Raw genomic sequence first — 24,861 nt, forward strand, 5'->3', positions numbered from 1 at the left:
CGTACAATTGCTGACTCGACGCGTCGTCCCCCCGCGAGAAGAGCGCATGCGCTTTGTTATGAGAAACACACCCAGTCGCGTCGACTCTCCACTATAGAGCCGTTGGTGCCATCGTAGGTGTGTCGTCGGTCGTGGAACAGAAACGCACAGCCTCCTTTACCCCGTCGGCGCGCACAACAACCATAGCCCTCGCGCGCGCGCGACGCGAAAAAAGCCTGCCGTCGACCGTTCAATCGACTTCCGATGCGAAAGACGACGCTGTCGCTCGCCTAGAGGAGTCGCCGTCGTTCGTCCGCCCTCACCGCGCCCCCTTTCGCCATTGGAAATCGACGACGAACGATCGAATCGGAATCATGGCGACGACAATGACATCGATGTTCGAAGCCGAGGAGACGACGATGGAGAACAACGCTACGGAAATGGAAACGTCGTTGGAGGACGAAGAAGTCGCCGCCGCTTCGTCGAATAATCGACGATCGGTCGTCTGTACGGTATTGTTCAACTACGAAGCGAAGGAGAAGGACGAGTTGACGTTGACTGCGGGCGAGCAAATCGAGGTGATATCGACCGAAGAGCGCGTGTCGGGCGATCTCGGCTGGTGGACGGGTAAGACGCGCGATCGCGACGAGGAAACGGTCGGCGTTTTTCCGTCGACGCACGTCACGCCCGCCGCCGCCGCCGCTAGCACCGACGACGCGACGACGGCGTCGGCGGCGTCGGCGCGCGACGTCGAATTGACTGTGAATTCAGTCACCGGCAAAGTGACCGAAATCGATTTTGCCGATTTGGAGCTGAAGCAAATGATCGGCGTCGGCGGATTCAGCAAGGTGCATCGCGCCGTCTATCGGGGCGTCGACGTCGCCGTGAAAGCGGCGCGCTACGACGATTTCGACGACGAGGCGAGCGCGCTACGAACGATTCTCCAAGAGGCGAGTCTCTTCAACATACTCTCGCATCGGAACGTCATCCAACTTCTGGGCGTATGCGTGCAAGCGCCCAACTATTGCCTCGTCATGGAATTCGCTCGCGGCGGAACGCTCAGCAATGTCATCGCCAAGTATCAATTGCCGCCGCCCGTTCTCGTCGATTGGGCGCTGCAAATTGCGCGCGGCATGCACTATTTGCACGCCGAAGCCGATCTTCCCATTATTCATCGCGATCTCAAGTCGAATAATGGTAAGTGAAAGGGAGGGAGAGAGAGAGAGAGAGAAGAGAGGGCCTTTACTTTTTTAGTTAGATCTTCACCCAACTATATATATATGATATACTTCTTTCTAGTATTACTCAAAGAGACGATCGACGAAACGGATTTGAGTGGAAATACGTTAAAAATCACCGATCTGGGATTGGCTCGACAGATGTACAAAACGACGCGTATGAGCGCTGCCGGCACTTACGCTTGGATGGCTCCGGAAGTAATAAAAGACTCCATATTTTCACACGGCAGCGACGTTTGGAGGTGTCGTCTTTCTCGCGAGGAAGAGAAAACGGACACATGTTCTATTTCTGTCTCTTTCCTTAGTTACGGTGTCGTCTTGTGGGAGTTGCTCACCGGCGAGGTTCCGTATCGTGGAGTCGACGGCATGGCCGTTGCGTACGGCGTTGCTATGAATCAGCTCACTTTGCCTCTGCCGTCGACGTGTCCGCTCGAATTTGCTGAGCTCATGCAAGGTCTCTCCCCCTCTCTCTCTCTCTGGATTTTTTTGCATGTGATTTTTTTAGCTTGTTGGAATTCGGTTGCTCAGAGTCGGCCCGCGTTCGGTGCCATCGTTCGTTCGTTGGAGACGATTGCCGAGTCGGCGTTCATGTGCACGCCGGACGAGTCGTTTCAGTCGATTCAGAAAAATTGGCAGCTCGAAATAGAGACCATGTTCCAGGAACTGCGTCTGAAGGAAAAGGCGAGAAACGAACGCCCGCGCACCTACTTGACTTGTCACTCGCGACAATGTGATTATAGGAGCTCCGCAGTCGAGAAAAGGACGTCGAACGCGTTCAACAGGAGCAGGGCGAAAAGCAGCAGGCACTCGAAGCGCGAGAGTACGAGCTTCAGAAACGAGAACTCGATCTTTTGGAGCGAGAAATAGCCGTTCTCAATCTGGTATGAAAACCTCGTAAGGCAGACGAGGCGGTCGTCGATTCCTTTTGTTTTTCTTTTCTTTCAGCATCAAACGCCGAATCCTCTTCCGCGCAAGAAAAAGGGCCGAAAAAAGATTAATCCAAAAAACATAGGCCTACCGACTGGTATGCAGGAATTGTTTTCTTTTTCATCGTCGGAATTGTCTTCTTTTTCCTATTCAAGGTTTCGTTCACAAAGTTCACGTGAAGCGGTCTCCGTCTCCCGAAGAACTCGTTGAGCGTCGTCGAGCGTCAATCGTCAGTCAGCAGGAGAGAACGCCGCCGTCCAACCGACGAGCGTCGGAATCGAAGAAAACAATCAAAATATCGTCGAGCATACGTACGTGCGAGCGTCGGGAAAACGCGCCACGCAGCAGCAAAACTTCCGCGTTTTTTTTTCTTTGTTAGTGAGACCCCTAACGGGAAGTCCCTCGAGCGAGAGAAGAGGCTCGCCGCTCAATATCGGCGGCGGCGGCGATGGGCACGACGTCGTCGTGCGTCATCACAGCGCTTCCGAGTTGATGGCGGCGGGAACGACGACGACGACGAAAAATAATCATAAACTTCTTCGCGCGCAAACTATGCCGACGGAGGATAGCATCGAGGACGTCACTCTAACTCTGGATGATCCGTCAGGTGAGAGAGAAAGGCTTGGCGTCCAATTGCGAATTGATGCGGTTTCTTTAGAGGAAGAACCGGATCCTGGAAGTTCGAGTTTAGAAAAGCTCGTGCTTCCGTTAGACAAACCGCCTCCTCCGTTTCCTCTTGCCGCGAAAAAGGACGTTAAGCGACGATCGTTCAGTTCCGATCGACGTTTCAGCGACGAGACACCGCAATCGACGGCCGCTCTACAGAACGGCGGCGGCGGCGGCGGCGGCAGTGGCGGAACGTCGCGTCTACCGCCACCCGCGTTCAACAGTCGACGTTACAGCGACCAAGTCCTCACAAAAGATTTCCACATTGACTTGGAATTAAATCCAACGAACGAGCGACTACGTCGGACGGGCGTCGTCGTCTCGACGCCCCCATCCGCGCCGTTCCACCAACCAGCCCAGCCGGTCATCGCTCCGTCGCCCGTCGTTGCACTCGCCTCTCATCCCCACGCGCTCTCGGCCAGCCAATTGAGTGGCGGCGGCGACGCGCACAATCGAAGCAACATGACGTCGCCGTTCGCTCCGTTGACGTTTCTCCCGTCGCCGCCCGAAAACGTCGCCCCCCAGACAATGTCGTCTCCGGCGTTCAACGTTCATCTTCACGTGCCGACGGCGTCGCTGTCGCCGTGCCCGAGTCCCGTTAACGAGGGCCGACGGCACCACGACTTATCCGGCATTGCCCGACCTCGTCCGAGAGCGAGATCGTCGGCATTGCCTCGCGGACTCGTCCTATCGCCCTGTCCAAGTCCGACGCCGTTTACACGAATATCGGACTCTCATCTTGAGTATCATAGCAGCGATCCGTTTCTCGGCATGCAGTCGGCCTTCAATGCCGGCTCTCCCGTCTTGTCGCCGCCGCGGACCGCCGCCGGAGAAAATTCGCCCGGTAGTCAACAGCAGTCGAGATCGAGTTCTTTGGCGTCGACTCCGACGGGATCGCGAGTTACCATGCACAACGTCAACCTCCTAGACCATCCGACGGAGATTCACGATCCCCGAGAACCGCTTCAACCTTCTTCTAGTTCTGCCGCTGCTGCCGCTGCCGGAGCGAGCGGGTTAAAGAACGGTTTAGGTTTGGAATTCGAAAGAGAATTCCTAACGTGAACGAAATTGATCTGGGAATCGTAATAGAGAGGAGATTCTTTCAGTAGAACCAACCGGCCAGTCAGCAGCCAGCGAGTCAGTCATAAAATATTTACTTTCAGAAGCTCCAGTGGGCGCTGCGTACCTACATGTGGGAAAGTGATACGGTAACGACATAGATATCGTTAGTAGTAGAGAAAAGATTTACCGTAGGTGTAGTCTTATTTAATTTAAGAATATCGGTTTCTCACCTATTGCCACCCACCTTTTTTTCCGTTGTCCGATGAAGTTGAAAAAAATTAAAGTAGGATTAAACGCAAAAAAACGTGTCGAATTTGGTGTCATCTTTATACTTGGACGGCAAGGCCCGCTTCGGCGACGGGCACAAAGCGGCCGTCGATTTCGAGTAGAAACATCGTTTTGTCTAATATCGTTCGGCAAACGGGATCCGGATGAAAGGGTCTCCAAACGTGAACGACCCGTCCTACGGATCCGACGGGTGGAAACCAGTCTTTCCAGCCGTTTCGACCCCCTTTGGCGCGCCACTCGTCGTTGGGCCAATTCAAACTCAATCGCTGATCGAGGTTCATGTTCGAAAAGACGAACGACGTGTCGATAATCTGCGCGCAATCGCCGATATCGAGACCGGACGATTGACGGCAATTGGCCGCGGCGGCGGCGGCGACCGATGCCTCCTCGTCGACGCTATCAAGAATCTCCAATGCACTACCACCCAAACCGGATCCCTTCGAACTGACGGTTGCCATGGATCCGATAGCGGAACTGCCGCCGACCGTCGACGAGCTCGTCAAACGACGTGCGCTTTGTCGGAGCAGTTGCGGCGGCGTGTGACCGCCGAGACTCTGCACCGATTGGAGCACGTCGCGTCGCGGTCGTCTCGGCGACGGCGACGGCGCAATCGTGACGGGCGCCGACGATACGCCGCTGCTCTGATTTTGACGTCGCTGCGCCCAGCAGTGTTGCATGCGCCGCCAGACACGATGAAAGGCGTCGCGAATGCGACGGGCAGTGAACGGAGCGCCGGTGATTCGCGTCAGTTGAGGATGCGTCGACGAATAGGACGTGACGAGCGGCGACACGTAGATAGGATAACCGATGGGCTGATCGCACGAGCTGTTGATCATGTTGCGAAGAACCTGCTTCGCGTTTTGAATGGAGCCTCGTTCGGGGTTGCGATTGCGGAAAAAGATGAGTTCTTGCTGCTGTCCCGCCCAAAGACCCTTGACGCATTCTTGATTTACCTTTGGGAAGGGGGAAAAATGACGTAGAGGTCGCTGGTGAGAAAAAGTCTTACCTTAACCACGCGAAAGCTCAAAAAGCGCTTATTCAACATTATGATCTTGTATTCTCCCGTTCCTTCATTCACGACATGCCTTGGGGACGAGAGAATTATCTCTATAATTTCCCCGTTGCGCGTTCTAACCTCAGAGAGAGTAGCGACGGTTTGTTGGAGAGAACAGCCTCTCGCCAAGCGGGATCGCCTTCGTGACAAATGACGACCTCTTCGTCGCGACCGCGTATGGCGTCGAACAAAACCGCCGAGTCGTCGTATTCGTCCGGCGATGTGAAATGATCCTAAAGCACGCTGTACGGACCAGCATGTACAGTATCGCTTTCCAATAACGCACCTGATAGAGTTGCAATGACATTCGCACGGCCCGTGCGACGACTTTGTGAAGCAAATCGATGTCGACGAAAACCCACTCGTCCTTGGGCGACGTAATACGAAAATCGCCTTTGAACAAGGCGTGGAGCCCGTAGAGAAACGATTCCAAGCTGAAAAATATATAAAGCAAACGATATTAATTTTTATTTCTACGCACACAACGTGTTGATGCTGGGCGGCGGCCCCCAACGCTCGACGGCCCAAGAGACTCAAAGCGAAGCAGAGGCGAACGATGTTAGAATTTCTAGATCGATCCACCTGAAAAAAAAATCATCGCTTTGATTCCTAACCCTATCGACTTCTTTACGTCTGGACACGCCGTTTTAGCGCAATATTCAATCCAATTATAGTAGATGGAAGTGAAACGAGCCAGCGATACGCCGCCGACTTGGACGTCGAAATCCTCGTCCGTATTCACGTTCAAAGCGGGATCGACGTCCTTGTGATGACGGGAATCGAAGGCGTTGAAAACCTCCTCATTGATAACGGGATCGGAAAGCCAGGCGGAAATCTTGGGCGACGTCACGGCATAATAAAGTATAGACTACGCATTGGACGTGTAGTAGACACGGACTCGACTCAAAACGAAGAGCTACTGTACCTTAACGTAATAAGTGACGAGAATTTTTCGAAGGTCAAACACTTGGAGCATCGACGCGGCGTTGTTGTCCGATATGCTGTAGCCCTTGAGAATGTACTTGGCCGTCGTCACTTCCCAGGCGAGCCAGCGAGTGCCAAATGCCGCGTTCACCGACAGAAGACGGGGAATGTGACCCGGCGAACAGCAACAGCATCCTAGACAAAAATCGCCTAGCAAAGTTTAGCCTAAAAAAATGGCGTCGTCAATTGCCTCCGTCTTCGTCGACTCCTTCCGTGATCGCTTCTACTTCCCTCTGCTGACAGTACGTACCTAAAAAAAGACATTGGAAATTTAGAACGTACCGGAAATATCATTTTCTTGCCTCTAAATTCTAGGCCTCGTATTTGGAACGTTACGAGCCCGTTTCCCACTTCGATGATGTGAACGAGCGCGTTGAGGTTGTCCGAAGCGAGAATGAAACAGTCGCCCGTCTCGTAGCGTCCCCAGCGGCCGAGCATCAAGTCGCCGGCCAGTACGTTTTGAAGAGAATAGGTTAGATGCTCGTAGAAAATAGAGTTCAAATTATTGTCGTCGCCTCCTGAGAAGAAAGCTAGACATTCCGACGTGACTTCGGTTTTCTCACCTGGATCTTTGTCGAGTTGAGACGATAGACGCGTGTTGGAATGATCGACTCTCTTAGTGCTGAAACACAAAAAAATTACAAAGAGAAAAAACCCCAAGAGACTGCAGCTGGTACTTGTAATCTTTCTCCCAAAATTTGACTGGGCGAACGTAGGAGGCGATGAATATAGCGCTGCCTAGAATGGGATTAAGAGGACTCGAAACGAGAGCGGAAACAATCGCCTGAAGAAATAGCATAGCCGAGTCTAGAAAAAAAAACCCAGATTGGCTAAGTTTAAACAAGTCAAGCGTTGCAACTCGTACGAGGAACGCTGAGCGGCTGAGCAAAAGCGTGAAAAGCGGAGCCCCACGGAATCTGCCACGGAACGATGTAAACGAGGGCAAATTTGACTTTCAGGATGAGTTCGTGAAACTGAGAGAGAGAGAGAGAGAGAAAATAGCGAAATTAATTTTCTCGAGTCCGTTGCCTACTTTGACGAGAAATATAGACACAAAGAAATAGTCAAGCGGAAACGATTCGGAGCAGAATTGACTGTGATGAGGTGCCGTGCACGGGTAATCGTATTCGAAGAGAAGAACGGTGAACGAGACGATGACGAATTGTTGGGAACTGCGCGAGTAGCCGCTGCGCATCATCTTGAGACCGCAGATCGTGATGATCGCCGCACCAAAACTAAAACAAAATTCCCAAAACATTACATTGATAATATTACTTATTCTATACCCAGGGCCAAATTTTTGAACGATGGGACCGTATCCGATTGTGAGACCGCTCAAGAAAACCGCCGGGTAAATGAAGTTGCGCTCGAGAAAGAGAGCCAAAGCGTAGAACCACTCAAACCACGTCAATTTTGCCGGATCTATTTATCGCGTGCACCAAATATCTCGAATCTCGTCGTCCAAACTCACCGATAACTTCAAATTTGTCATATTCCGCCGATCGAAGAACCGGATTGCTGATGCAAAGCCACGGCAACTGTTTGCGCAGTTGGGGTAAGAGATAGTGAACAATGAAGCCAAGAGACGCGGCAAGAATGTAGAGGCTCGTTCTCAAGGCGGGCTACGAGCACCAGCGTTTATAGAGAGAAAAATCAAGGAAAAGATTCCGTACTGACCTGCAGAGACGTGAATCCCGTGCTGACGTGAACGCCAAAAGCGACTACGGCAATAAGAAGAGAAGAGAAGAGATCCGACGAAAGACGCTCTTTCTACAAAAACAAACCAAATCACACAAACACACACAACTAGGTGTTCTCCCTTACAACGGCTTTGACAACAGACGTCAACATTGGATCAATAAAGTCGTCTGACTCGGCGGCGGCGGCGGCGGCGGCGTCGTCTCCCTCTATCGCCGGCGACTTTCGCTTTGAGCAAGACGACTTGAGTGCCATCCTATTATCCAAAAAATAAGCAAGATACCTTGAGCGACACGCAACTAACCATAGAGGCTTAGGACTCGTCGCAAGTCGACTCAATTGATACGACAAGGGTAGGAGCAAAGCCATGAAGACGGAAAAAATAAAAGCTTGACCGGGTTTCTCTTTCTAAAACATTTCCCCCCTTCCCATTATAGAATATCGCGTCTATTGAATGAACGGTACCACAGCCGCCCCATAGGCGAATCCGTAGAGCGTTCCTGCAGCGACGAGACTGCTCGTCAAGCCAAAAACGGCGGCACCCAGACCGGACACGGCTAAGCGTGGGGGAAAATTGACTCGCGTACGAAAAAAATTCGAACCTGTTTACCATTTCCACCAAACGTGTGCATGTTCAGTTGTTCGAGAAGATAAATAGTGAAGGTGTTTACAATTGGGAGAAGGCCCAGCATAAAGACGACGGGAAGAAAAAGCAAGAAGACTAGAAAGACGATCGAAGAACTGGACGTTTCTTCTCCTCGACGCTCGCTTACCAGCCAAAGCGTCTTTAACGTAAACGACGACGGGTCGCGAGAACAGGGAAATTCCGTAGAGACGAGTTTGACTCCAATCGTCGGGCCGCGTCGCGAGAACGGCGTCGAGAATGAGAACGAGAGACGAGACGACGCAGAAATAGACGGACCTGCTCATCCAACTCATCTTGTCGTCCTAGAAAAAGAGAGAAAAAAGTGTCGAGGAACTTGTGCTGATCTTTTTCTCTACGTGAGACGGAGAAGACGAGTCGGGTTGAAGGCTCTGTACAAGATAATCAGATATAATATTATAATATCGTCGTATTCCCCACTTTGACTAGGGAATATTGACAAGACGCGATGACGAGGCAGATCCAAAAGATCCAAAAGTCTCTGTACAATTCCTTATAGAGCAACCAATAGCCGAGCACGCTGACGGCCGTGCCAAGAAAAATGGAGAGAATCAAGTGAAACAGTTTGGGATTTCTATAAAAAATCAATAATCGCAATCTACTAGGGGGAGGGATCTTCGTTACCTGTCCATAAGGGAAAGAAGTGCGAGTCGATCGAACGTGATCGGTACGGTGACGTAGGGAAATATTCGAAGCAGATATTTAGGCGATTTGACCGTTTGAATCGGTTCGATTTCCCCCGGCGGCGCGTCGTGCGTGGAAAAAGGACGCGAGAGAAATCGTCGATTGAAAGCGAGAGAAGGCGACAGATCCGAATCCGACGTCGTAAACGACACATTTGACTGACTAAAACGCAAAAAAAAACTTTAGAATGACGATGATGACGACGATGATGACGATGATGAATCGACGCTTACGTTCTCCTGTTTCGCGTCGGATTGGAGAGGCCAAACGACGCCAAATCGAGAATCATTCCACTGCCGGACTCGTCGAACATATACGCTTGGAATTCTGCAAGAGAACACTGCGAGTGCAAGTCGACTACAGTAGAAGTACGTCTTTCTCTCACCGTCTCGGTCCGTGAATACGTGAATCGATCCGGGCGACGTGTCGTCTTGATTCTCCGCAAAATGCACCGCCGATTCGTCTTCGACGTTTTCGCCCGCCAATCGCATGACCAATTCAACGTCGAGTCCCGCGTCGCGGAATCGTTTGACAGCATCGCTGACATCATTCCCACTCGTCGTCGTCGTCGTCATCGCCTCCACTTCATCTATATATTTCGACTCGAAAAACAACGTCGGTCGTACGTCGACAATATCCTCGGCAATGGTATCGTCGTCGCCGTCGTAATCGTCGCCGTCGTCGTTTTTTGCTGGAGTTTGAGACGATTGGACCGTCTCGGTGGACGTTCCCGGCTTTGATTCGACTGCTACCGGCTGTTCTTCTGTTATCATAAAAACAATCAATAGTTAATGAATTAGTCTATTGGTTCTACTCACCGTATACCGTGACATTGACTTGCTCGGTGGTCAGAGTTCCTTTCGTTGAACCATCGTTATCGCGATTCGATGCGCCAGGTGAATCGTTGGAGATCCTAGTGCCCTGGGAAGAATCCTTTCCCTCTCTCGAATGAGAACTATTACTACTACTGGGACTAGAAGACAAATCTCAAACAACTAGAAAAAGAACAAACGTCGCTTCACGAACCTCTCCCGTCCAAAGAACTCAAGCTAAATAAAATGATACAATTAATTAATTAATTAATTGATTAATTAATTATTAAAGAAAAGAGAACCTTGCAAGGTTTCGCCTGGTGTCTTTCAACGCGATCTAGATTACTACACGTCGCTTCCTCACCACCTCTCTTCACATACACAAAAAATAAATATTAGCCCCCTCAAAAAAAAAACTTCTAATAGGAACTATACCGCAGACAAGGACGTGTTATCTTCACCACCGTCGTCGTTGTCTGATGATGGGGGAGGAGGACGAGGAGGATGCGTTTCTTCTCCCTCTTCTGCTCTCCTTTCGATTTCCTTCATTTCGACGTCGTCGTCGTCGTCGTTCGTCGCCCCGCGATCGCGATCGACGCGTCGGGCGCGGAAGAGGAGACCTCGACGCCCGTCGAACATCGCGTGGAGTTCGTAGTTGATCCATTTGAGAAGGAGCAGAAGCGCGGCGATTGTCGTCGCGTAGACGGACCACGCCGTCGCCGACGTGCCGCACGTCTAGAAGACGATGCGTTGCGTCGTTGTGTGTGTGTGTGCTTTTCCTTACCAGGTAGAGCGCGAGCGGGTAGCAGAGGAGAAACAGCCACAGGTAGAGGTGAAAAGCATTTGTGAAGCTGTAAATCCCCACGTTGGTGTCAAAGTACCATCCGCCGCTGAACGCGGCCCACAGGCCCGCTCGGCACACGTCCGCGACGTGAGAAACCATTGGGTTTCGAAGCGCGCCACTGTTTCGCTGACGCTGGGATGACGCGGATCGACTTTGTACGGGAAAGGAGAGGTGACGTGTCGCTCGACTGCGTAACAATGCGCGGAGTGAGGGAGTAGATAAATAGTTGATTATTTATACTCTGTGCACGCTACGTTATTGAAATTCCTGATCAACTACTGAAATCAAGTCGTCGTCAGTAATAAAAATAATTAAATCACAATTAAACAGCGGAGCTATTTGATCGACGTCTGAATTGTCAGTACGACTCAGACCTGCAAAACGCTCCACAGGTAATGCGCGACGAGCATCTCTAGCGACGAGAAGTTCAGCTGACAAAGGTTCTCTTGAAAATTCTGGCACAGCAAATGCATCCTGCCCCATTTCTAATAATTCACGATAGTAAGACTCTAAAAGGGTGATTGTTAGAGACTTCCCTAATGACGTCTGCTGACTACAACTTACTATCAAAAAAGTCGACGTTAGATTCAATTTCCCTTGCCTCCAGTATGTGTCCTCTTCGGTGAATGTTAGCTGCAAATTTTTCGAGGCTCATTCTAGCCCTTGACGTATTGATTATGTGAAGTAAGACGGACTTGAGCCTAGCTTCCCCGCTGTCCGTTTCCCTTTCCTTATGCGCAATAGCTTCTGCTGGAAGACCTTCCTCTTGTGCCAATCGCCTCCAGATGTCTTTCAAAAGAGGAAAGTTCTTCCATTGAATCTTCCCAATGCATTCCTTTAATAGAGTGCCCCTCACAAACTGCGGGACAGCCCAAGATGATTGGTCAACAGAGGAAGGTGGCGGCTAAAAGAAATTCAATTAAAAAATTGCTCTTGCCTGCCCTGTATATGCTACCGTAAGAACAGGATAACAGACAATCAGTGGAAGTTTGCACAATGGTTCATTCAGTACGTGCTGACTGTGTTTCTCGACGTGAGGAACGTCTTTCCAAAAATTGAACTGGAAGCAAACGGATTTGTGCGAGCGCTTGAGTTTGAAACCAAACCGGACGGCTCTCGAAGCAAAGGGCGTTTCGGAATCTAACACGTCTTTCACCTGTCTAATGCTCAACTCCTACATAAAAAAATAGAGACTATGACGACGTCACATGACAATCCAACGACTGGTCTACCTCCACGGAGCGTTTGATGCAGAGAGCGTCGTCATTTTCGACAGAACAACTGACAACGACGCGGCAATTGGTGACTGTGACTGAGTGAAGTCTACCGGCAAACTGGAAGTGCTGACCGCCAATAGAACTGCAAAGTCTCGAGATGTGTTCTTGTATCTGCATTAGAAAACAATAAGGTCAAGATTCCGAACTCCCTTTATCTTATTACCTCGGACTCGGAAAAACATGGACGTATGAAAATGAGAAAACAATCAAGTCGATCTTCATCAAACTTGACGAAATAGGGAAAAACCAGCATCGATTCCTGGAAATTTTCGCCGATAAACTCGACGCAATAATCGCACAGCGACGTGACGTCGACGTGGGCCGTCACCGTGGACTCGTCCACTCGCACGGGAACGTCGTCTTCCGATCGCCACCGCGCCGATTCGTCGGGCCCGCACGGATTGTGCCACAGCCGGAAGCGACAGTCGGAAGCGGAGGCGGACGACGGAAGACCGAAAAGGGGGATTTTTAACCGAAAACGACCCTTTTCTCCGTGACGTTGGCGGGAGCGAACGATAGGAGAAGCGAGAAGCGATCGACTGCGCTTTTTGATACCGCTCTCGCGTTCGAATTCGGCGTAGTTTTTCGCGTCGGCTACGAGTTCGAGATTTTCGACGCAATCCGCTTCCGAGTCGTCGTTTCTCGCGACGACGATGAGCCCCTCCCCTTCGATTGGCCGCGCTTCATCGTCTCCGCCGTTGTCGTCGCTATCGTCGTCGAGCTTTTTTGCGTCGGAGAGAAGAAGAGAATGGCCGATCTCTCGTGGCTGTCGCCGTTTTTTCACGAAGTGACAAATGAGAGTTCCGAAGACGCTAAGCACCACGACGCATCCAATAACAATACACACAATAATACCCGTACTGAGAGAGGACGAAGCCCCTAAATGATCGTTGCCGAACGCAGGTGTCGGCACGAAGAGATCCATGAGTACACAGCTTACTACACACAGCTTATCCCTACGTCACAGACCACGTGATTCCGCGAACACCAGGGCGCGCCTACACCAGAGATACACCACCCACCACGACTAAGAATAGGAAAAAAAATGTTCAGTACTGTCCTGACGGTTGATTCAGTCTATAAAAAGCGTTAATTATGAGCGTCTGCACACCTCCAAAGGCGTTGATCACGCCATAAACAGTGCAGGCAAATAATATGTACCAGCAAAACCAGGATGAAATCGAAAAAGCCAGAGCTGCGACGACAATCAGCGACGTCCAAAATATAAGAGACAGCAGCAATTTTCGCTTGACTCTATATTCGTTGTCGTGAGAAAGAGCTTCTCCGCGAAATTTGCCGTCTTGGTAAAATCGCTTCAATTTTTCTTCCTTTTCTGCCCACAACGACTTGCACCAATCTTGCAACTCGTCGCTTTCGCGCGGCAGACTATCGATCGGATAACACTTCACGTCAAAATGAACTTGACGCGGATAATTCCCAGCCAAAAGACTCAAGAATTCGCTCGGCATGTTATCCGGATAGCCAACAGTGATATCGATCACCGACGTTATATTGTCGCGAAGACGAAGCGTCGCTTCGGCGAATCCCTTCGTTCGAGGATGAAGAACGTAATCGAATGCCTGCAAATTATTTTTCTTGGCGAATGCCAGACTGCTCTGCTTCGACAACCGGCAATAATCCGTGCCTTCGGGGAAGATGAGCAGTTGAAATTGCTTGTTCGTCTTAATGTAATAATCTAAAAGACGATAAAAATGGAACTTGTCTTTCTCCCAGTTTCGAAGGAGAAAGAGAAAGAGACTCTGTTGCATGGCCCAACCTAAGTTAATTAATTAATCAATAAATCTGATTAATTAATTACCTGCACCCGGAATGTGTCGAAGCATATTTTTTAGAGAAATTTTCGTGCGCGAAAGTCGTCCTTCGCGAACGAGATAACTCCACAATACCAACCAATCCATTTGGGTGCGATGATTCATGATGATGATGCAGTTGTCGTTTTTTGGAAATCGTTCGCCCGTCACGCGAACTCGCATGCCGTAGATCAATTCTAATAAGGCAGTAGGCGTGGCTGCGAGACCGCCCCCTTTATGTTTTTCTTACCTAGAAAGGCCTAAAATGGAAGCTTTTCCGTACGAATCGATTTCTATGCTAATTTTCTTTCGTACCGGTGCAACGGTCATCCACATTCCCGTCCACAAATCGAGGTAGCGATCGTGAAGAGTCGTGCTCACGAGTAGAAGGAGCAAAGCGGGCATCACGAAGACAAGAAGACCCAAAAATGAACTAAAGAAAAGAAGGGGAAGAAAGAGGAGAGCGTGAAAAGGGCGAAAACGGAATTCTCGCGACATCTTTCAGTTCTAGCAATCCCGTATAAGGGAATGGTATCAATCGATCAATCAATCAATCAATCAAACTTAATTGCATTCGTCAGTCTATCGTGAGCAGCGAGAACGACTCTCTCCACGCCCCCAAGAACAGTCATCAATCCATAGGTGCTAAAAGAAATCAGAACAAACCAACGATACGTCGACGACACGACGAAGAGAAAGGTTGCGCCTATGGTGACCAGTAGCCAGAACACGAGCCACTTTAGTAGTCTCCTCTTCAAGCCAGTATCGTCTAGCAGAACGTTACCCGAAAACTTACCTTTTTGATAAAAGTCGCCGAGCCTCTTCTCCTTCTCCGCCCACAGACACTTGCACCAATCCTGCAATGCATCGCTCTCTTCAGGCAAGCTCTCAATCGAATGACACTTGACGTCAAAGTGAACTTGACGGGGATAATTTCCCTTGACTAAGCTACGCAACCCTTCGGGCGTATTGACTGGGTAACCGACGGTGATATCGAGAACCGATTTGACGGTGCCGTTGCGACGCAGAATACCGACTGCTTCGGCGAATCCTCTTGTTCGCGGATGAAGAACGTATTCGTAGACTTGGAGGTCGTTTTTCTTGGCGAAGGCGTCGCTGCGATTTTTCGTGTTCTCGCAGTAGTCGGTGCCTTCGGGAAAGATGAGCAGTTGAATGGGTCGTTTCGTGTCGATGAAGTAGTTCAGATAACGATGAAAGTGCAACTTGTCGTTTTCCCAATTTCGACGAAGAAAGAGAAAGAGCGCCTGCTGCATGGCCCAACCTAAAAAACAAAATAAATATTCGATTCATTCGTCGTCTCTCTCTTTTTTCTTGCCTGCTCCTGGGAAATATCTGAGTGAGTTTTTGAGAGAAATTTTGTTTGCACCGATGTTGCCGCGACGAGCTAGAAAGCTCCACTGCAAAATCCAGTCCATTTGAGTGCGATGGTTCATCAATATGACGCAATTGTCTTCCTTCGGAAATCGATCTCCCGTCACCGTTACTTTCGTACCGTAGAGCAATTCTGCGCACACGAACGGAAATGGCATGTAGAACACCACGCCCCCATAACAAGAGTACACATACCTAAGAATCCCTAAGAGAGAAAAGAAAAAGCGCTGCTATAATGCACAGAAATTTAGAAGATTTACGTACTGCGACAGACTGGAACCACGTTCCGATCCAGAAATCGACGTAGCGATCGTGAAGAGTCGTGCTTAGCGCCAGCAAGGGCAAGACGGGCATGTAAAAGAGGGGAGCACCAAAGAACGAGCAGAGGACGAGAAAAAGAAGAAATGCCGCTGAAAAGAAAGGATGATTTTCGAAATCTTGCCGCATGGTTCAACCTTCCTAGCGCACTATGGGAGACGTTGGTTGACATCAACGCATTTTTTTGCCATGGGCGACGAAAGTTTGTTTTCGGGAAATCTTTCGAAGCGAGTAAGTCGTTCTGAGTTTGGATTTTGATATTCTATCGCACGATAGGAAGTGAAACGGGGCAGACGAGCTGGATTGGCGACGGGAGACTTACTCGAGCACGAATCATCCACGGTTTCGAAATTCAAATCAATCGCGAATGTCCTCTGAACAAAAACTCCATAGGAAACGCCGCCGTTCGTGAGAAAAACGGGCGGATGGGCTGAAGAAACGAAGCCGGGAAAAAAATCGTAAAAAATTCGACGAATTTTTTTTTCGAATAGCGAACGTTCTTTTTTCGTAGTCGCAAAAATCAGGATCAGCTAGAAGTGCTGACTTCGACGGACACAGACGGAATCGACGACCAAGACGACCCGGATGATGACGCACCCGTCATTCCCGACTTGGATGACGTCATTGAGGACGATTTGACGGCACAGGTGGCCGCACCGCCGAAGTGAGAAAGAAAAAAACATATTAATTAATTAATTAATTGACGTATTTAATATTTGTGTTCTTCTAGCATGCAATTCAATCGGCTTGACACGTTTAGAAAATTGGACTCTGATTTGCACAGACATGCGGGACTTTCCAATTTGTTTGTGCGGAAAAAGAGAAATTAGACGTATTACGTAGCGCGTTCTTTCTTAGGGTGGTAACATTGATTTGAAATTGTTGACCAAGTGTTTACATACAGAAAGTGACGTCATGGAGGTTCACATACATATTATTATTATTATTATTATTATTAATTTATTATTTTAGGATGACGTTGCGTGGGAGTGGGATCAACTTTTTGCTGAAGCTTCGTCTGAACTTCAACAAGAGTGGAAGAAAAACAGAGTTACTGACACCAGCAATTCTGAAGATTAACTTAATTATAAATAATAAATAATAATAAAATTTTAATCCGGAAACTTTCCGTCGTTCGGTAGCACTTGTCTCACGTTTACATTAATCCTAGTATTTTGCAAATAATTTGAGAGCAGATCAACGTCACCTCGGATAGGGTTCCAATCTTTTGGTGCGCAATCAGGAACGTAAGACAACGACTCTCGAATACCTTCCTCGCAATTGAGACAAAAACACTTTGCACCGTCGTTTCCACGTTTGCAGTTACATAGCGGAGCCGCGAATACCATGGGAACGGCGTGATATGCCAGACGACTTTCGCCGGACATGATCATAATGTCTCCGCTTTGAACGCGCATAGCCGCCGGCGTCTCGTCAAGAGTCGAACGGCCGAGTAAGAACACGGCACTCTGGCCAAAACTAGGGAGAGGGAGTTTTATAGTTAGTAACGGTATTGTCTATCCTTTCTCAGCAGCAAGGTTTAAAAAGGGGCCCAGTGTAAATAAAAAAACTATAAGTGATCACCCACCCTTACAGGATTTACTGTACCTATATGAAATCAATGGAGCGGTGAGATCATATTCCGAATGGTCAGTGTGACCTCCAATGCTTGAGTCCATGTTATAAAAATTAACGATGCCAGCTTCTGGCTGATATCTGAGAGACAAACAGGTGGAGTGATTTATCTGGTCTTGGTCATTTTATTCGTTACCTTGGAAATCTAAATAATTCTGCTATGAATTTAGACAGAGCCGAAAGATCGTCAGGAAACTTTGAGACCCTCTCCTTGTGGTATATCTTTAGAGAGAGAGAGAGAGAGAGAAATTTCTACGCGTAGATTTATCAAAAAACCTTCAGCTACCTTTCTGTCCCAGTCGTAATGGTATCCCAGCGTCACCCAGCGAAGCTTTCTAAGCCAATCAACCTCAGCTCTTTCATGTCTGTATATCCCCAAGTTTCATTTCTTACAAAGATGTTCGTTACTTGTACCTTGCCAATGAAATGTGTTTCTCCCAAAGACACCCTCTGTCTGACGGATTCAGGCTGATATCAAGATTGGAAGCGTTCGGAGCTAGAGGATAATCTCGGATGCATCTTGTTGTCCAATAGAGATGACTGCCTCTAATGAAAGGATCCACGATATAGATAAACCCTTGAAATAAATAATCAAAATGAATTGTCTTTTGCCATAGAACGGCTAACCTGGAAAAGTTTCAATTGAATAAATTGACCAGGTAGACATTGGCTTCAAGCCAAATCGAGAGCCACCCCATCGATCGTCTGATGTATCAAATTTCTCTTGTACAATTTTCCAAGCATCCTACGCATCGACACAGTCAATATCTCGTCCGCCGCGTCTTTTCTCGATCTACAGGCGACGGGTAGTCTTCTCCGAAGTGAATTATCGTTTTGGAGCTGATTTCGACGCTCTTCTTCTTCTTGAATCTTTTGAATTCGGCTTTGAAGCGATTCGTCTCCATAATCGATATCAATGAACGAGCGCACACGCTGCGCAGAACTTTCGGACTGAGAGTTGTTCAAAATGACAGCGTACGGTCTCTTCGTGGCCAGGCTGCCTTGGACAGTTTGCAGAGGTGAACGCGCTCGAGAATTTGCAGGGTGAGGCCTCTTTGGGGGAGCTCCGCGCTTTTCGTAGAACGCCTAGCATTGTACTTCAAAAAATACGGAGAAATCGTGTCAAGCCGAGTAGCCTTCGTAAGAAAAAACCCCCAAAATGATCGAACGATCCTCCATGTGACGTACAGGATTGGAATACAGGCCTATCCAAAGGATACGGCTTCGTTCATTTCAAAGAAAAGGAATCCCTCGACGCTGCGCTCAAAGGCATCCACGAACTCCAAGGAGTAAAGGTAAGTATACTTCGGAACTGAGGTGGGGTGAGTTCCACTGTATTTTAGATAGAAGTAAAGCCATTCATAGGAAAGCCGACTGTAGACGCAACGAAAACAAACGAATGAAGAGGATAATAGCGGTGCACCATTGGCAGCGCAAAAAATTCCACTCATTACTCGGGGAAAGAATTTTAGTACTTCGGTTTCTTGCTTGAGCTTCCGTGATGATGATGCCTATCCCTATGTATGAGAAATATAAGAAAATCTTATCCTTTCCCCTCCCTATTGCATCGATTGTACCTGTCTCTGTCTCGGTCCCTCGTATCTCTGTCGTGGTGATGATGCGATCTCTTCGAACGATCGGCCTTCTTTGCATCCGTCAAAAACTTATCCAAACCGAACGGATCGTCGTCCACGTCCTTTTCGAATTGAACCGGTCCTGATCTCTTCTGCGCTTCATCGGCCCCTTCAAAGCCCTTATCAGCTTGGAATCTAAACGTAATGCTCCGTAGTAGGGACACTACTATCTTCGTCGTTATTCTTACCGGCTCGTTTTGATCAATTGCTCAATATCGTCGCCGTATATGTCCTTGTCCAAGTTCTTGCTTGGCCTATAGACGGCTGACGCCGACGTTTCGCTCTGTCTCCAAGGTTTGTCATAGACGTTATAGATATCGTCTTCCATAGTGAAACCCGAGTCAATTCCCTACGCAAATCGCTTCTATTTCACGTGGAGATACAGTAGTAGGCAATAGTACTTTGCTCTGATTGAAGAGTCTTTGATCGTACATCGCTTCCTGGCTCTGCGCCTGCGCCGGCATTCCAAGGGCGATTTTCTCACTGATATCGCGATCTTTCTTTTTTGCCAATTCATTTCTAGAAAATACTAACTATGACCAACTCTCCCTGTGACTTCTTCTCTCCTCACCTTCGTTCCGCTCCAGCTTTAGCAATTCGTCTCTCCCTTTCTCGTTCCTTGTGACGATCGTAGCGAAGCTGTTCGCGCTCGCGCGCCTCCGTGTCATAGTCGTCTGTAAGAAAAAAACAATAACAATAGCGCAAAATATATATTTGCGACTTTTGCAACTCGTTTTATACCACCAGAGACGGACGTTCGGATTCCCTGGCGTTCTTCGCGCGCCTTCTGGGCGAGATCGCGCAAACCCTTCTCCTTTTGCTCCTTCTCCTTCTGAGCGACTTTCTTCGATATCTGCGCTCTCATTTCGACCGCTTCACGAGCCTATATACCAAGACAGCGTAGAAGAAAAAAATCGATACGAGAACAAGTACACCGACTTTTCTATCCGCAATGTAAAGAGCTTCGGCTAATTTTGCAAAATTGTCATTGATGTGATGATCTTGTAAGCCTCGTCCATCCGCAGCCAGACGTTTATCAAGAGGAATGGTGTAACCCTACGAAAATACACCGCCTCAATTAGAGTATTTCATACCACTAGAGTCTATTTTGCGTGCCCTGGCGTTTTTCCAGTTGGAGATGCAAGGCGGAATCTTCCACTCTTGCTGCTCTTTGACTGTGACCTTTAATAAATAAATAAAAGAATAAGTGAAGAGCAAAAATGCGTACACTACAAACGTGCTTTTCGAGTTGGAGAATGCATAACTGGAGCAGGCGGCGACGGAGGACCTCTCGGAATCTTTTTATTCACTCTACATAAGAGAAGGACTTTTCGTTTCTTATCTCTCCCTCTCAAAGCGATTCTTTGTACTTGAATTTTGGCGGCTCCAGTGGATCCGATTTCACTTCAACCATGCGAATAATGCGTTGCTTTGCACCGGCATTGTATGCCTCTCCCTGCTGAGCCGGAGTATAGCTACAGACAAATAGAATTATCCTTAGACAAACTACTATGAAATTTCTTACCGAATGTATTTAGCTTCACTCGCTTGCTCTGGGACGTGCGTTGGCATGGCAGCCGAAATCTTGCCTGACACGAGTTTTTCCAAAGCGTTCTTCGTCTTTTCGGTCGTCTACCACCACAACAAAAAATAAATAAAAATATTAATAAATAGTAGATGTGGATTACCTTTTGTATTTCTTCGTCATCAGGTCGCGATAAGTCGACGCCGTCCTCTCCTTGTCTCAAATGCATGGGCAGCAAGTCCCGAAAATGGGCGTGAACGACCTGTAAATCAGAAATTAATACACGATTAAATAAAAAATTGAGACGATTTTGTTTTGTTTTGCCTTGTCTTTTCGTTGGCCTTGCTTGGCCAATACGTCGTATTTAATTTTTCCCTCGCTGTCAAGTTGAATCGGAATCGCATTCGAGTCGTTCTACAAACAACAAACCTGCTTTCAAAACTACGCGACTAATAAATTCTCGTTCACATACGTTTCGTGTTTGGCCCATTCCGAGCGGATATCTAAAGAATTTAACTCTCACAATGTTCCATGATCGAACTGGGAGACATACTGTGCCACGTGGATTTCCGGAAAAGCGCCTCCATCGCCGAAATCCTTTCGAAAAAGAGAGTTCGTGACGTTCTCGTGACGTCATCGCCTTACATGAGGTGTTCGGGGCACCCAGCCCTTTCTGTGACCGTATGGCGGCGCTTTCGATCGTATAGTCGCTACCTAACGTCGCCGCGTAACACGGGGATTGAGAGCGATACGCGTTTCGAAGATCTTGCCTGTGTTTGTCTGGTGTCTTGGCCAAACGAGCCGAACGAATCGGCCGGAGCTTGAACTGGTGCTGGTAAGAAACTAGGCACCACATGTTAGCAGCTGAGAGACGCCACGGACGAAGCGAGCCTACCTTGATAAAGCCATCGCAGATCCCCTTGGGCTAGTAGAGTGCGTTAGTAATTTATGGGACAGCCCACGAGGGAGGAAGTGTTCGAAAATAAAAAGGCAAATGACATATATTCAATAGAGAAAGAGTACCATGCCACAACAGTCAATCAGTCCGACAATAAATCACAGTCAAGGTTCATCAACAACATCTGCTTTTGCACATCGATCTAAACACCTCGTAATCACAGCTGTCCATCCCGTTTGGTGACTAAAAAATAGAATTAAAAATAAATACGATAAACCAAATCCCCAGCGTCCAACTGACCTAGCTCCGCAACCACGACCCGTATCGCCGTGGAAATACTCGTAGAAAAGAACTAATTCATCCCAATGAGGATCGCTGCGATATTTCTCGCTGTCGCCGTGACAAGGACGAGATCCGTCGGGACCGGGCAAAAAGAGTCGACTCATGCGATGACACAATTCGAGTGCCACTTCGCGAAGATTCATCTTGACACCGGACCCCTTGGGACACTCGACTTGAAGGGAATCCCCGTAGAAATAATGGTATCGCTCCAAGCTCTCAATCAGAAGATAATTCACTAAAAAAACAATAATTAGATCACTACCCCCTTTCCGTCTTCTTGCGAGAAAATACCGCATAGCCATATAGGTCCTCTCCAGTTGCTATTCCCTCCAAAGAGATGAGTATTCGACTCGCCGGGGGTGTAAGAGACTCCCAACGATTCGCCGCCGCAGTGGTATTCAAACGGCTTATCTTGGTGCACTTTCGAGAGAGAACGAATTCCGTAGGGCGAGAGAAATTCGTCCTCGTCGACGAGGTAGTCGAGAACGCGTTCCAATTGAGAGCGAGTGGGAATGGCAAGCAAATGATAGAATTCTTCTCCTTCGAGAGCTCCTTTCGTAATCTTTAATTAATGGAAAGAATTTATTGTTTATTGGACGTGGTATCGGTGTCTCTCTTACGTGGGTTGCAAATCCTTTTTTGTACTCGAGAAACCACTTGAGTCTTTTCTTGAAATCGGGCAATTTCTGCAGCTTTTTGTCGTCGAGAACGAGACAGGCGTAGAGGGGAATGAGACCGACCATCGAGCGAATTTTCATGGCGTCGTGACCGCCGTCGGGACGACGAAGATGATCGTAGTAGAAGCCGTCCTCTTCGTTCCACAAACCGTGACCGTCGGCCAATTGATTCATCGCGTCGACGATCATGACAAAATGCTCGAAGAATTTCGATGCCATGTCCTCGTAGACGGGATCTTCGAGAGCTAATTCGAGAGCGATGTCAAGCATGGTAATGCAATAGAAGCACATCCAAGCCGTCCCATCAGCCTTGGAGAAGAATAAATATTCGTTCTATAAACTAAATAAGTAGAGAGACGACTCTCACTTGTTCTAGACTGAATCCAGGAGACAGGGGTTTTGATCTATCAAACAAACCGATGTTGTCCAATCCGAGAAAGCCGCCCGCAAAAATATTCTTCCCATCAGGATCCTTTCTGTTCACCCACCTAAAGAGAAAACGGCTTTCAATTATGAATTAATCGATTAACTTGTCGTATATATATTGACCAATTGAAGTTGAGGATGAGTTTTTGAAAGCATCTGGCGAGGAACTTTTGATCGCGTTCGCCTCTCTTTCCCGTCATCTTGTAGACGCGCCAGACGGCCCAAGCGTGAACGGGCGGATTGACGTCGCCGAAAGCGAACTCGTAGGCGGGAATTTGCCCGTTCGGATGCATGTACCATTCGCGAAGAAAGAGAATGAGCTGGTCTTTAGCGAATTGGGGATCGATGCGAGCAAAGGGAATCATGTGAAAAGCGAGATCCCACGAAGCATACTAAAACACATATAAGGGGAGATTCTCTCAAAATCATAATTATCTTACCCATGGGTACTCCCACTTGTCCGGCATGGAAACAACGTCCCTATTGAAAAGATGCATCCAATCCGCATTCCTACCTTGAAGTCGTCCTTCAGGCGGCGCCACTTGATCCTTATCCCCGTACAGCCAATCCTCGACGACGTAATGATAAAACTGCTTCGACCAGAGCAGACCCGCGTAGGCCTGTCGCGCAACGAGCTGACTTTTCTCATCCAGATTCGCCGGTATGGCGGCACTATAGAATTCATCCGCTTCCATTTTTCTCGCAGAGATTATCGCTTCCGCATTCTCGACCGATATTTCAGCGGTCTTATCCGGTCCCAGCTCTTTCTCATTGACCAGTCTCATATAGACCGAATCTTCCTCGTGAGCGCCGAGATCGAAGACAAAGTGCGGCGCGACTTTCGTGCCGCGTTTCTTCGGATTGACGGCCTTCTCGTCGCCGTTGATGACGAAACGATGAAAGGCATCTTTCGTATACGACGTATATTGCTCGACATTCCACAAGCGCATGGAATTCGTCTCGTTTTCGGTGAACAGCATTCGAGCCGTTTTCCCGCGCGAATCCGGGCACACGTAGAAACGAAACTTGTCGAGCGTGTCGTGCCGACACTCGACTTCGCGATCGCTCACCGCCTTGATGGACGCCTTGAGCGTGCATCCCTCGTGCGTGCAACCCCATATCCACGTATTTCGAAACCAAAGCGTAGGAAGCAGATGAAGTTGCGTCGCCTTCGCACTCCGATTCGCAACGGTAATCTTAATTATGACGTCATCGGGGCTATTTTTAGCGTACGTCGCGAAGACATCGCAATAGTTGTCGTCGTCGAAAGCGCCGGCGTCTTCGAGCTCGAATTCGGGCTTATCGATTCCGGCGGCGGACGCTTCGCGTTCGAGACGCGCGTAGGGAAACTCGTCGAGCGGATACTTGTAGAGGGCTTTCATGTACGAGTGCGTGGGCGTCGAATCGAGATAATAGTAGCACTCCTTCACGTCTTCGCCGTGATTTCCTTGGGGGCCCGTCAAGCCGAATAGGCGTTCTTTTAGAATGGGATCGCTGCCGTTCCAGAGCGCTAGTGCGAAGCAGAGACGGCATTGGCGATCGGTGATGCCGAGGAGGCCGTCTTCGCCCCAGCGATAGGCACGAGATCGGGCGTGATCGTGTGGAAAATAGCTCCAGCTGTACGAAGGGAATTTTCTTTTCTTCTTTTTTATTGTCTTTTGCTTACCAGCTTCCGTCGCTCGAATAATCTTCACGCACGGTCCCCCATTGTCTTTCGGAGAGATAGGGGCCCCAGCGTTTCCAGTTTTTCTTGCGATCGCGATCTTCGATGAGGCGTTCGGTTTCTGCTGCTTTGCGCGCGTAGATCACTTCGGTTTTGGCTCGTAGTAGTGGAGCGTGCCTCGGCCGAAGACTAGCCATTCTGCGTCGAGTGAAAAATAGCGCAGAATTTCGCTGGGCGGAAAGAGGGCGTATCGGCGTATCCGGCGTATCTTAGTTACGTCATCTAACGCGCGGTATTCTGTAAAAGAAAAATGAGGTTTTTTGGTGCCGAATTGCTTGCATAATTTTTTCTAAATACACGCAA

At 48.7% G+C, this 24,861-nt stretch overlaps 9 protein-coding genes and 1 long non-coding RNA gene across 11 annotated transcripts; 3 read left to right on the forward strand and 7 right to left on the reverse strand.

Annotated features, from left to right (window-relative positions):
- Nucleotides 1–56: 56 nt before the first annotated feature.
- On the forward strand, nucleotides 57–4,176 carry LOC136189619 (mitogen-activated protein kinase kinase kinase 11-like). Of its 2 annotated transcripts, XM_065977634.1 has the most exons (9): nucleotides 58–1,176; nucleotides 1,279–1,459; nucleotides 1,523–1,671; nucleotides 1,723–1,898; nucleotides 1,958–2,098; nucleotides 2,163–2,241; nucleotides 2,300–2,455; nucleotides 2,524–2,751; nucleotides 2,803–4,176. In XM_065977634.1, the coding sequence occupies exons 1-9, from the start codon at nucleotides 354–356 to the stop codon at nucleotides 3,870–3,872; spliced, it is 3,003 nt and encodes a 1,000-aa protein (XP_065833706.1). In that variant the 5' UTR covers nucleotides 58–353; the 3' UTR covers nucleotides 3,873–4,176. The 2 variants fall into 2 exon arrangements, with proteins under 2 accessions (XP_065833705.1, XP_065833706.1); XM_065977633.1 differs by having other exon boundaries at nucleotides 57–1,176; nucleotides 2,524–4,176.
- On the reverse strand, nucleotides 4,032–11,053 carry LOC136189618 (pecanex-like protein 1). Its single transcript, XM_065977631.1, has 31 exons — nucleotides 10,841–11,053; nucleotides 10,492–10,791; nucleotides 10,359–10,427; nucleotides 10,271–10,293; nucleotides 10,063–10,217; nucleotides 9,630–10,007; nucleotides 9,478–9,571; nucleotides 9,185–9,406; nucleotides 8,981–9,134; nucleotides 8,899–8,931; nucleotides 8,670–8,844; nucleotides 8,507–8,617; nucleotides 8,362–8,453; nucleotides 8,201–8,304; nucleotides 8,023–8,152; nucleotides 7,876–7,968; nucleotides 7,670–7,820; nucleotides 7,485–7,620; nucleotides 7,232–7,433; nucleotides 7,064–7,172; nucleotides 6,876–7,005; nucleotides 6,762–6,820; nucleotides 6,501–6,716; nucleotides 6,389–6,448; nucleotides 6,140–6,333; nucleotides 5,846–6,082; nucleotides 5,696–5,796; nucleotides 5,501–5,648; nucleotides 5,296–5,447; nucleotides 5,167–5,245; nucleotides 4,032–5,113 (listed from the first exon to the last, which is right to left on the reverse strand). Exons 1-31 carry the CDS (start codon nucleotides 10,997–10,999, stop codon nucleotides 4,199–4,201), a joined length of 5,181 nt encoding a protein of 1,726 aa, XP_065833703.1. The 5' UTR covers nucleotides 11,000–11,053; the 3' UTR covers nucleotides 4,032–4,198.
- A 54-nt stretch (nucleotides 11,054–11,107) lies between these two features.
- LOC136189620 (uncharacterized) lies at nucleotides 11,108–13,131 on the reverse strand. Its single transcript, XM_065977635.1, has 5 exons — nucleotides 12,341–13,131; nucleotides 12,133–12,288; nucleotides 11,856–12,074; nucleotides 11,465–11,804; nucleotides 11,108–11,409 (listed from the first exon to the last, which is right to left on the reverse strand). The coding sequence occupies exons 1-5, from the start codon at nucleotides 13,100–13,102 to the stop codon at nucleotides 11,156–11,158; spliced, it is 1,731 nt and encodes a 576-aa protein (XP_065833707.1). The 5' UTR covers nucleotides 13,103–13,131; the 3' UTR covers nucleotides 11,108–11,155.
- Nucleotides 13,132–13,153: 22 nt separating this feature from the next.
- Nucleotides 13,154–14,326, reverse strand: LOC136189622 (lysocardiolipin acyltransferase 1-like). The gene is made up of 3 exons (XM_065977637.1): nucleotides 14,304–14,326; nucleotides 13,997–14,185; nucleotides 13,154–13,954 (listed from the first exon to the last, which is right to left on the reverse strand). The coding sequence occupies exons 2-3, from the start codon at nucleotides 14,169–14,171 to the stop codon at nucleotides 13,227–13,229; spliced, it is 903 nt and encodes a 300-aa protein (XP_065833709.1). The 5' UTR covers nucleotides 14,172–14,185; nucleotides 14,304–14,326; the 3' UTR covers nucleotides 13,154–13,226.
- Nucleotides 14,327–14,469: 143 nt separating this feature from the next.
- On the reverse strand, nucleotides 14,470–15,834 carry LOC136189621 (lysocardiolipin acyltransferase 1-like). The gene is made up of 3 exons (XM_065977636.1): nucleotides 15,645–15,834; nucleotides 15,325–15,585; nucleotides 14,470–15,270 (listed from the first exon to the last, which is right to left on the reverse strand). Exons 2-3 carry the CDS (start codon nucleotides 15,536–15,538, stop codon nucleotides 14,543–14,545), a joined length of 942 nt encoding a protein of 313 aa, XP_065833708.1. The 5' UTR covers nucleotides 15,539–15,585; nucleotides 15,645–15,834; the 3' UTR covers nucleotides 14,470–14,542.
- Nucleotides 15,835–15,863: 29 nt separating this feature from the next.
- On the forward strand, nucleotides 15,864–16,834 carry LOC136189638 (intraflagellar transport protein 43 homolog). The gene is made up of 7 exons (XM_065977660.1): nucleotides 15,864–15,929; nucleotides 15,975–16,040; nucleotides 16,092–16,156; nucleotides 16,210–16,362; nucleotides 16,429–16,507; nucleotides 16,557–16,619; nucleotides 16,671–16,834. Exons 1-7 carry the CDS (start codon nucleotides 15,888–15,890, stop codon nucleotides 16,776–16,778), a joined length of 576 nt encoding a protein of 191 aa, XP_065833732.1. The 5' UTR covers nucleotides 15,864–15,887; the 3' UTR covers nucleotides 16,779–16,834.
- On the reverse strand, nucleotides 16,632–18,534 carry LOC136189634 (nucleic acid dioxygenase ALKBH1-like). Its single transcript, XM_065977654.1, has 7 exons — nucleotides 18,131–18,534; nucleotides 17,961–18,078; nucleotides 17,748–17,910; nucleotides 17,620–17,698; nucleotides 17,470–17,555; nucleotides 17,307–17,414; nucleotides 16,632–17,177 (listed from the first exon to the last, which is right to left on the reverse strand). Exons 1-7 carry the CDS (start codon nucleotides 18,236–18,238, stop codon nucleotides 16,811–16,813), a joined length of 1,029 nt encoding a protein of 342 aa, XP_065833726.1. The 5' UTR covers nucleotides 18,239–18,534; the 3' UTR covers nucleotides 16,632–16,810.
- On the forward strand, nucleotides 18,248–18,892 carry LOC136189640 (uncharacterized). Its single transcript, XR_010670416.1, has 4 exons — nucleotides 18,248–18,352; nucleotides 18,415–18,473; nucleotides 18,524–18,628; nucleotides 18,677–18,892. It is a non-coding gene; the product is annotated as an uncharacterized lncRNA (long non-coding RNA).
- LOC136189631 (SNW domain-containing protein 1-like) lies at nucleotides 18,647–21,421 on the reverse strand. Its single transcript, XM_065977650.1, has 18 exons — nucleotides 21,388–21,421; nucleotides 21,263–21,335; nucleotides 21,138–21,206; nucleotides 21,046–21,089; nucleotides 20,965–20,995; nucleotides 20,817–20,906; nucleotides 20,656–20,754; nucleotides 20,493–20,599; nucleotides 20,338–20,442; nucleotides 20,209–20,278; nucleotides 20,084–20,149; nucleotides 19,907–20,023; nucleotides 19,709–19,850; nucleotides 19,539–19,641; nucleotides 19,369–19,486; nucleotides 19,156–19,316; nucleotides 18,911–19,102; nucleotides 18,647–18,850 (listed from the first exon to the last, which is right to left on the reverse strand). Exons 1-18 carry the CDS (start codon nucleotides 21,399–21,401, stop codon nucleotides 18,802–18,804), a joined length of 1,650 nt encoding a protein of 549 aa, XP_065833722.1. The 5' UTR covers nucleotides 21,402–21,421; the 3' UTR covers nucleotides 18,647–18,801.
- A 54-nt stretch (nucleotides 21,422–21,475) lies between these two features.
- LOC136189624 (uncharacterized) lies at nucleotides 21,476–24,756 on the reverse strand. Its single transcript, XM_065977639.1, has 8 exons — nucleotides 24,502–24,756; nucleotides 23,276–24,452; nucleotides 22,959–23,227; nucleotides 22,777–22,897; nucleotides 22,353–22,718; nucleotides 22,024–22,294; nucleotides 21,691–21,967; nucleotides 21,476–21,633 (listed from the first exon to the last, which is right to left on the reverse strand). Exons 1-8 carry the CDS (start codon nucleotides 24,693–24,695, stop codon nucleotides 21,555–21,557), a joined length of 2,754 nt encoding a protein of 917 aa, XP_065833711.1. The 5' UTR covers nucleotides 24,696–24,756; the 3' UTR covers nucleotides 21,476–21,554.
- Nucleotides 24,757–24,861: the final 105 nt, after the last annotated feature.

Source organism: Oscarella lobularis, chromosome 7 (genome assembly GCF_947507565.1).
Source record: "Oscarella lobularis chromosome 7, ooOscLobu1.1, whole genome shotgun sequence".
Classification (NCBI taxonomy): domain Eukaryota; kingdom Metazoa; phylum Porifera; class Homoscleromorpha; order Homosclerophorida; family Oscarellidae; genus Oscarella; species Oscarella lobularis.